Here is a 10,676-nt window from a genome sequence, read left to right as displayed (position 1 = left end):
TTTGAAATCAAATAGAATTTGTGGTTAAAAGTCAATGACTAATAAAAATGCTTATTATCAGTGGGCATAGATTAATGGTCGCACTCCTGGAGTCCTACACTCTGGCTTCACTCGCTTCTAATCTGAAGTGAGTGGAAGCTGCTCTATACATATTTTGAGAGTGTTGGCTTACCATACTGTTGATACTTCCATTTTAGAAACTAACAAAATATCCTGTTTATTTTTTTTTTTTTCATTTACCAAGAGTGAAGTCAGGAAATTACACGTAAAACAATAAAAGAGTTTTTCTCCATTTTTGACAAAAACTGACTAGTGTGTAGTTAAAACCACTGATGACTATAAGTGCTCCTTATTGGGAGAAGCACTGATTTATCTTAATCACAGCTGGCTTCCTGTTGTCGTGGTACCCAAGTCCCTCATTCTGGGCTTTCTTCCAGACTGAAGGGAGTGGAAGCTGCTTTGTACACCTGTTTTCAGTGTAAATGTGGTCTATTTTTGAGTGTGTTGGCTTACCATACAATTTTATGCTTTAACTTTAAAAACTTGTAAAGAGAAAAAAAAACACTTTAGTATCTGTGTTTTGCTGTTACTCTTTCGTATTTCTTTTTCTTCAGTGTTCATAAAATTGGCAATGATTTGGAGGTGGATTCAGGAATTTTACGCTCAAGATTATTATTTTTTCCCTTCCATTTTAGATGTGTTTAACTATAAACTCACATGGAATTTGATGTTAAGAATCAATAACGAATAAAAATGCTCGTTATCTGTGGGGGAGCACTGATTAATCACAGCCCCCGTCACGTGGTCGCGCTCCCCGAGTCCCGCGCTGTGGCTTCACTCCCTTCCAGTCGCGTCGGAGCGCAGACGCGCACTTCGCGGAGCTCCCACCTCGACCGGCCCGAGAAGATGCGCGGAACGAGGCTTTCTTTAAGGCGGGTAGCACTTTCCCGAGGATTCCTCTGCTAAACCAGTTATTTTTTTCTGCTGGGGAGGGCGGGGGGGTCTGATGTTTGTCCTACGAGTGTCATTGAGGAGAGGATGCGTCTACTCATTTGTGCGACTTTACTCGGAGTTTTTCTGGACGCAGGTAGGTGCAATTTGGGGAATGCAAGTAAAAACAAATTGATCTTTTGATGTTTTATCATTTTCTTTCAAATTCAAAATATGTAGATTTCTTATGAAGAAAATTGAAAAGTTATCATAACAGTTTTAGGCACAAAGACCTCTTTGATCCCTTATTGCATTGTGTTGCGCATGAAATTGCAAAACGTGCGTAAAACTAAAATTTTTGATTCATGCTCTTCTTATATATTTACTCTGTAAACATTTATTTTATTGTCTCACTTATAAAAGTTGGCAAACCTGATAAAAAAGCCATCTTTAAAAACTTTTTGGGGGTTTTAATAATGTTTGCTATACTCTTCATATTTATGCTTTTGTGTAATTTTGAGCATGTTTTTAGGGTGTTACAATTTAATTTACTGGGAAATGTGTTTCTATTTTTTTTATTAATAGTGGATGTTTTTTAAGCTTTTTATAATCTCTGACTTTTCAAATTTTGTTGAAAACCCATTAAAGGTGGTTTGAAATTCATTTTTCGCAGAACAATATTTGCAGTTATATTTTCTCTGTTTGCATTCCGTGTTGTCTTATTAGCCACTCTGGAGTACATAAACAGACCAAACTGAGCTTTCTAGACAAATACAAAAGAATTTAACAAAACACAAAAACAATCCTCTGTGCGCTCCTATACAATCCTGTACAATCCTGTCATTCACGTCTCTCTGCTTTGCTGTGCTTCTTTTATTTCTTCCTTACAACTCAGTTGTGGATTTAGAAGCTCCTTGAACAAAAAAAAAGCTAAAAATGAGAAAAGATTGCTGTATGAAATCCAGAAACCTTGGCCCCATCCTCCTGTTGTCTGATATGGATTTTACAGTAAATACTGAAAGGCGATTGAGCGACTTTTGTCCAGTCAGACATGTTTGCACAGGAAAAAAGAAAAAAATCGTAACCTGCAGTACTTTTAAGAAAAGAAAATGAACAAAAAAATCTTGCTTTTACAGAACCTTTTTGTATACTTTAAATGAAGACACTGCACACACAAAAAAGTGAAAGACAGCATGAAGTAAACCCACCCCTATAAATCAAGGATTTTCATTTATAGAAAAAAAGCATCTGTGAACTCCATCCTTTTAACTTCCTGCTTTTGTGAGTTTGCCAAAATTTTTATCCTATAATGCTGTTTGAAGCCACACAATAGAGATAAATTATTCACATTTGTGGTAATGTATTTGCAAACATGACAAATTGTGATAAACAGCTGAGCATTTGAGATTAATCTTGATTTAGGATCACTCAGTCACCTGGAGACGACTAGATTTATGTGTTTCTGTGTTTTCCTCGTCTGAGCCGGCATCTGGCTCCAAACTGTACGGCTGGATAAATCTAAATTTCTCCCAGTTATTTTAGTACCAGCAATGTTAGGTTGGGGGTGGGAGGGGCTGTAAGCTAGTGGGAAAGTTATTTGCTATAGCAGGAGGGCGTGTTAGCAGAGAGCTCTTAATTATGGGTGACAGGAAGGGGGGGCAGGCTTGCTCTGCACCAATGTTCCCACCTACAACTTAGAGACTAATATCTAATGAACTACTGGCACTCTGCAGAAACTATGTCCTAGAAAACAACAGATTTGTGGTTTTCGGGCTAAAAATCTGAATTAAAAGATCACTGGAATAGCTCAAAATGAGATCAGAGTGGGACTAAGTTATTTTCACATTCATAAGAAGAAAGAAAGAAGAAATATATATAAGAAATATCATTTTTGAAGCTAATTTTGTCACTTTAGCGGAAAAAAGTCAGCTTGTGTTTGAACTGCCACAACTAAAGTGATACCACAACCGTACAGTCACTGGGGGCATTTCCTTTTTTTTTTTTTTTTTTTTTTTTTTTTTTAACTTGTTCTGTCCAACAGCTGAGCAAACAGATTAGAGCTGAAGGCTTTTTGTGTTGGACAGGTTTTACTATCACAAAAAGAGGTTATATAGCTTCAAGTGTGGGCATTTCCAATTAAGTTTGAATCAAGAATATTAGTAGTTGCCAACTTAATAAAAATTGCAAAAATCAAAAAGTTTTAACTTTTCAGGCACAGATTTTTCTCAGACAATAAATCAAATTGTCAGCTGTACAATATAATGCTAACTAGTAAATTATGTTTGCATTCAAATGTCTTCTAAGTATCTTTTAGTACTACTTACCAAAAAACGCTTTAAGCACCACCATGAATGTACTGCACCAAAGGCTAGTAATGCTTCCAGGGACTGTAATGGTTCTCCAAACCACACTAATACCAACCTTGATTCAAACTCTGCATCTATGCACTTGTTTATCCTGTTTCAAGCTACAAATAAGTGCTTTCAGCTGAATATATTTTTCTATATTGTGTTACATGGATTGGTCGTTTTCATGATAGAAAACGTCTGCAAAAGTTTTTAGGCAAAAAGACCACGACAATATTTCAGGGTAAACACAACAACAAGTATCGTGAAGTGGAACTATTTTAACTTCCTTTCAACAATAGAAGCAACAACGCCGGTTTTTGTAGTAATACATGGGAAGAACAGATAAGGCATTTTATTGTGAAAACAAAAAGCAGCGACAATCACGTTTCATGCTCTGCTGTAAACTATGGGGTTCCGTGTAATAAAGGCAGCATGATATTTCTAAAGTACGGTTGGGTTAACCACGGCTGAGCGAACGGCGGTCCCTGCCCCATGGACAGGGCTCGAGAAGCGCGTGCTTCAGGACGGCACTGCTGCCTTAGTGGGCTCGAATCCCCAAGGCGGGAACTGCGCAGCCAGCAGCAGGCGCTGCAGCAGGACGGCTGCTGCCTGCGCAGTTCGGCCTTACTTCCAATCAAAGGGCCGGGCCTCAATAAACATTCCTGCGAGGGCCGGGAGATCTTCTGCTGAAGACCCACTGACAGCTTTCCAATGGCAGAAAGAATGCCCGCTCAGTGTATTTAACCCTTGTGCTATCCTAGGCACTTTAACATTGGCCAATAAGCATATCAATGAAGTGATGCACTTCACGTGAGGAGGATTAATCGCTGACAGAATTGTTTTTAACAGATATATATTTTGTTTTTGTTTTTATCTTTGATGGCCTGCGATCTACCCACATGTCCCTCACACTCAACCTAACGAGCACCCCTAGTTTACGCGATAATCGTGAATCAGCTGATATGCTTTTCATATTGACCTTGCACTACCCGTACGGTGTGGCTAACGCTAAAAGCCACTCTTCTCCACGTCAGAATCAGCTTATTTACGTTGATTATGTAAGCACTTCACTGCCGTGCAGTGATGCATATTAGCACAAGACTGCTTCAGAATCTGCTAGAATTACTGTAATTGCATCAATGGTTGAGGAGTTGCGGTAGTTGAAAGAACGCAAGCAATGAGAGTTAAAGCTCCAAAACATGTTGCATCTTTCATATCAGTAGACATTAACATTGTTGCAATTTTTCACGAAGATTGGGAGATGCTACTAATAGCTACCTTAGAGAAATATTTAATTTAATTAGCTTAGCCGTTCTGTCGTCTCTTCCACTGTCTTTAAATTTGAAATCACCCCCATGGCAACTAGTTGTCTTTTTTTGTTTGTTTTGTTTTCTGGTTAGGAAATGCCCTTCAGATCCAGTGTTACCAGTGTGAGGAGATAAATCAAAATGACTGCTCAACGCCGGAATACATCGTCAACTGTACAGTCAACGTGCAGGACACATGTCAGAAGGAGGTGTTGGTCAAACCTGATGGTGAGCCGAAAACATTTCTATTGGGTGCAGTTAATTGCTTTGGTGTTACCAACTAATTTGGGTTCTCAAATGTTTTGGAAGCTAATTTTCATGGCTTTTAAAAATTTTGTGGAAAATAGTCTTTTTATAACGAGTTTCAAACTGTTTGCTGAGAGTGAAAAGGCCAATCCAGTCCAAAGTCATATAAAAAGCGTTAGCTGCCATCACAGAAGAAGAGAAGATGTTTGTAGCCTACCAGTTTTATTTTGAAGGGTTACATAATAACTCCAAGTATTATTCCGTTTGATTAACAATGTACAATACTGGCTCAGCTAAAGTCATCTGTGATAATAGATATTATTTTTCTATGATATGACATTTTAATTAATGCAAATTGCACTGCATAAACACCTCATTAAAGCAGCTGCAAGGTTTGCTCCCTCAACTTTGTTGTTGAAAGGAAACAACAAAACGCCTCCTTTTCTCCAAATGCCTTTTTAATTCTCTCGACTGTATTGACCCTGCTGAAAAGTTCAACACTGTGATCTTTTATAAAAAGGAATTGTTGCTTGTTTTTTTCTTCTATTGCTTAGCCTCTAAAAAAGGAAAATCAGTTATTAAAGTTGATTGCAGTTCTGTAGTAAACTTTGGCTTGGTAGATAAACTTAATGAATCAGTTTATGGCAAATCTAAGATATAATAATGGAATGGATTTATCTGTGCTTTTCCAGATGCTCAAAGTGTGTCCATTATTCATTCACTCCTCATTCATGCTTGGTAATGGTGGGCTACTGTTGTAGCCACAGCTGCCTTGGGACAGACTGACGCTTTTTGTAAAAAAAATGCGGTCCAAACCCCCCAAAAAATAACAATGAAGTGCAAAAAACAGATTGTATATTTATTTCTTTTGTAAGTGATCATGGTATAAGCGGGTTAATGGCCTGCACTTCACGTCTGATGGTTCAGGCTTCCATGGCTTGCGTTAATTTCTGATCATGCACACCTCGTCCGCCATTAACCCTCTCTTAATGCACACCCACAGCAGCCACACAGCAGCCAATCAGAATTGAGTATTTACTAGGACCATGGTATAAAAACAAGTTATATAGTTACTGTTAAGCTTTACGGGGAAGTTCTATTTGCAGTCCGTTGACGTGTCAATGTCATAGCAAAAAACCAGGTTGGGGTTTCAAAATAATAACTTCGTTTGTACTTTCAAAATAAACCTTTATCAAATTTTATTTTATATGTAACCCTTGTGCTATCCTAGGCACTTTAACATTGGGAGTTGGGTCATTTAGACCCACTAGACAGTGTGCTGAACCTTTTTTCTTCAAAGATTTGTGATCTTCACTGGTGTCCATGGATTACATGAAATCTTTCCACCTTTATCACCTTTGTCATGGTAGGGAGAACACGTCAATGTAAGGGTGGGGTCATCTAAGATAGCACAAGGGTTAAGGTGACATGCATATGCATTAACGCATGTTAACACCGCATATAAAACACCGGCGTCCATTTTTGCCACAGACAATGAAAGATTAAGTTTAGCAGTACCAAAATGTAATAGAATTTATGACATAAAGCAAGCATTTTACATGGACTTAGTGGCATGGGGGCTGATTGCTTAAGTTTAAGATGAGTGAAGTCTGCGGGACAAACTATACTACATGGGGATGGCAGACTCCCCACGCAACGCAATGGAGATGCACCACAAATGGACCAGTGTAAAGTCAGGATTATATATGAATTTTTTTTCAAAAATATTCCAGACAATACAGCAACTGACTCTGAAGTTTATGTGCTGTGATCTTAAATTACATGGCAGCCAAAGTCGTATTCCTTTGATAAATTTACTTCAGTGCACAAATCTTAAGAGTCACTTGGTGTAAAGAAATTGTAAATGCAGGATGTATCATGAAGCCATGGTGATGGATCTCTGTTAAATTGGCACCAAAAAAAGCTTTTTTTTCTTTCTTTTTCAGCAAGCTTAGGTTTACAATGCAACAAAGCCCTCAGGTAAAAGGAGGTGTGAATCACAGGGTTTTTCATAATGCAAGGGCTTTACATGGCCCTCCAGACAGGTCATATCTGGATTCTGCAGTAATCTGTATTTAAGTTAAGGCTTTTGAGTCATCCTGCGGCGGTTGGGGATTATTGTGTTGCAAGGTGACCATGTTATTCTTTTGCTATAAAGGAAATCAGACAGAAGGTGGTTTCATGGTTAGACACACACTCTCCTGTAATTCTACGTTTTTTTAGGTTTAGCGCTCTGAACAGCTTTGGGGTGTCCTTGAGAAAAGCACTGAACCAGCAGTGCAGCCAAGATACAGATGGTAATTTCATGCTTTGACACGACCGGCGGAATAGAATATGAGTGCTTTTTTTTTTTTTTTGAAGAAACATGTATTTTTTTTCTTCTCCATACTGTTTCACACTAAGCCTATCCAAGAGGACAAATGCTTAACCACAGCAATTTCTCTTCTAGGCGATATCTTAAAATTCCACTGGCAGACTTTATCTCAACTTGATTCAATCAAACTTTAAGTTTTTCCAACATTATGTTCATAGAAAAAAGGGCAAAACAATCCAGTGAGTAAAGAACAGTGAATAAAAGATTCAATATATATTTTTATAGGATGAAAGGCATAACAAATAAGTCCAGCATGACTTGATTTTACATCTAAGCACTAGCGTTTATTTTTATAAACATATATAGCATATACGCTGACAAATATCAGTTAATAAGAGCAACTCAACCAAAGAGTGCAATAAAAAAAGACTCAATTTTCGACCAAAGAAAATCTAATTACAGCATGGAAAACAGAGGTTATGCTTTGCTAGTGTCCAAGGTTGAAAAACTGTTCAATAATCCCAGTTTCTTTAGCTGGTCTTTACGGAAGTTGGATGAAGGCTCTTGATCCTGTTACTCTGCCTTTGCTGCAGGGATACATTACCGGAAGTCTTGTGCATCCTCTGGGGCCTGCCTTATTGCCTCGTCTGGGTACCAACAGTTCTGCACCGGCAAGCTGAACTCGGTCTGCATCACCTGCTGCAGCACCCCGCTCTGCAATGGGCCAAAGAGGAGGCGTCCTGTACAATCGGCAGCAACATGGACGCACCCCGCCCCACTCCTCCTGCCGGCACTGATGCTCCTCTGTCTGGCATCAACTACATCTTTGCTTTAAAGGCTTTACTGAAGCTTCTAATGCTAGTTTTCAGATTCACACCTTTGGTATTTTGGGTTGTAGGTCATGCTTGTATGTGTGCGCAGATTTAATGATAGTTTAAGATATTTTTATTTTTTTGGCCCATTTAAGCCAATGCATTTATTTTATTTCTGCTTTTATTAAATGAGTTGTTTGTGGACACAAAGCATTTCATTTACAGCAATCAATGCTTTTAAAATGTGCAGGCGGAACTATTTTTGTTGTTTTTAAATAAATTTATTTTGTCTTTGTTGATCTGAAAATATCGATTATATCTTTTGTGTTAGATTTAATCTAAATACCGAGTTTAAAAAAGCATTTTTCCCATTTTTATGCATATTACCAACTCCTACATAGTATTGATTATTTTACTGAAGGGAATATGAGAGATACTGTTGGAAGGTTCCATCAGATTTATTGTTTTTTTATCCTCGGCTATAAAACTGAAATTATTCTGTCATGTAGGTTGAAAAACTCACAAAGGGCCTTTTTACGACTCCTTAAAGTTATATTATTTTGTGGAATGAGATATTGAACAGATGGTAAAGAGGAGCTTTTTTTAAAATGAGAAAACAAGCTAAGCACTAATAAACTTGCACTGGAGAGCTGTTTCATTACCGGTACTTTTTTTTTCCCACTTAGTTATGCCTGCATGCATCCCCTCCTGTGCCCCAAACCCAAAAAACATAATTAATGGTGTTTTTATATTCAGATCAACACTTATATACATTTGCATTTTTGGTTTTCCTTATTGATTGCTTTATAATTGCTTCTCAGGACACAGAGTTTATGATTTATGTTGAATTAAATAGACACGACACTCTGTCACATTGATGTTTTAACTGCTTTCACGGCAGTTTTTTTTTTTGGCAAAGAGGAATAAATTGAGAATAGATTGGTATTAATTTTAGTTATTCTATCAAGGCTATATTTGTGGCAGATTTTTTTAATATTTGTTTAATTTATTAGTCTTCAGTGAAGAGTACTGGTACTTGTGTTCTGCTGATGTAATGTAAATAAATGTTGCAGAAAAATGAGACTCTTTGCAAGACTTTATGAATTCATCATCAAACATAAATTACTGTTAGAAACCGGAGCTGACCCCTCTTGATGAGAGACTGGCGGCAATAATTGGGGAATCCCTTAAGTGGAGTGGTGACTGAGGCGCAGGGGGAACACCGACGCGCCAGATGCACCGGGTGACACACCCCCAAAAGCCCGCAGAGGTCCAACAGGACGGCTCGAGGAAGTCGGAACCGGCTCATAAGCCACTCGTCCTCGTTTGCCAGCAAGTCTTCTTGCTGTCTAAAGATGCGTTCACTCCGAATTCTTCCATTTGCCACATCTTCTAAGAGCGCAAGATCAGCCATTGTTTTGTACATTGCGATGGGGCATTTTATTTCCCTCCATTTAATTACATCTGACAAGCTACAGATGTCGGTAATAATCGACGTGGAAATGGGAAATTGATCAGCGCAAATGTTATTTCTTGTTGCTTTCTGAATGGTTGAGACATACGTCATACATTGTTTTATCAGAAATAAAACAAACTAAAGGCATATGCATGAACACCATAATTCCGTAGCTTATGAAGAAATGTTTTACTATGAAAACAACTTTCCCCAGTGGACAATTAATATGTCCGTCCGCACCTCTGTCTGTCCAATTGCACCTATATCTGCTCCGCCAGACGGAAACATTGACGAGAATATCAGTTTTGTACATTATTTCGTTCTGTTAACTATATTATTTATGAGGATGAATTGCACAACATGCCAATATTGCAGAACTTATTTTATTTTTCTTTCTGCAAATAAGTGTTCATTTGAATTTCTGTTGTAATTTTTGTTTGATTTTTTTGTTTGTTTCACTGCTGATCGATCAAACGGGTGTTCGTGTAGGCTGTTAATTGTAAGACTTGCTTTGTAAAGTCTTCATGTTATTTCTGAGAGGCAGTATTGTCATTTTCACTTTCACGTGTTTCTTCCATCTGCCGACGGCGTCGCCGTTTCTCATTTCATCCGTTTTTGTGCGGACGCCTGGGTCAGAGCTTGCGTGAAGGATCGCACATTTTCCCGTCAAGTTTGCTTTTTATAAATCTCAATTATTGCGTAGAGAGTGGCGTACGCCTTCTTTTGTGCGTACGCAACCTTTATAAATGAGGCCCCAGACTACAAGATGGTGCCCAGGCATCATCAGTAGGAATCAGTAGTCCTTGACCGGAACTGGAAGTTCATGTTATCCCCACCATTTTGATTGAATTTCTTTTGTAAAACAGACTAATTTATTTAGTTACTTACAGTTACGATTTGTTTTTAGTTTTAGTTTTAAGCTTTAAACCTTTAACACCGGATGTGTCTCCGTCAAAAACTATGCCCTTTGACATACCATAGCTGCTTTTTATCAAAAATTAAATCATTTGGGTTTTTTTATGTTTATGAATATGTTTTCAGAGAATTAGTTGTAAATTTTTCTTTGCCATCAGGCCTTGTAAAAAATTATTAAAATTATGTTCATTAGCATTCCACTATTACAGTCTAACCTTAACTCTGTGAGTGATAGTTATAGAGGCAGGAACTTAACTTGTCTTGATTGCTGACATGCACCTGAAAACATGTAAAAGTTTAAAATAATGGGACAGATGCTAACACTCAAGAACCGCCTAGAGAGTTAGC

At 38.0% G+C, this 10,676-nt stretch overlaps 1 protein-coding gene across 1 annotated transcript; it reads left to right on the top strand.

Moving 5' to 3' along the window:
- The first annotated feature begins 435 nt into the window (after positions 1 to 435).
- On the top strand, positions 436 to 9,040 carry LOC101155580 (ly6/PLAUR domain-containing protein 1). The gene is made up of 3 exons (XM_004066522.5): positions 436 to 1,087; positions 4,679 to 4,813; positions 7,739 to 9,040. The coding sequence occupies exons 1-3, from the start codon at positions 1,039 to 1,041 to the stop codon at positions 7,978 to 7,980; spliced, it is 426 nt and encodes a 141-aa protein (XP_004066570.1). The 5' UTR covers positions 436 to 1,038; the 3' UTR covers positions 7,981 to 9,040.
- Positions 9,041 to 10,676: the final 1,636 nt, after the last annotated feature.

Source organism: Oryzias latipes, chromosome 2 (genome assembly GCF_053564925.1).
Source record: "Oryzias latipes strain Hd-rR chromosome 2, Olatipes_Hd-rR_3.1".
NCBI classification, from domain to species: domain Eukaryota; kingdom Metazoa; phylum Chordata; class Actinopteri; order Beloniformes; family Adrianichthyidae; genus Oryzias; species Oryzias latipes.
This window is presented reverse-complemented; position numbering and strand designations above follow the sequence as displayed.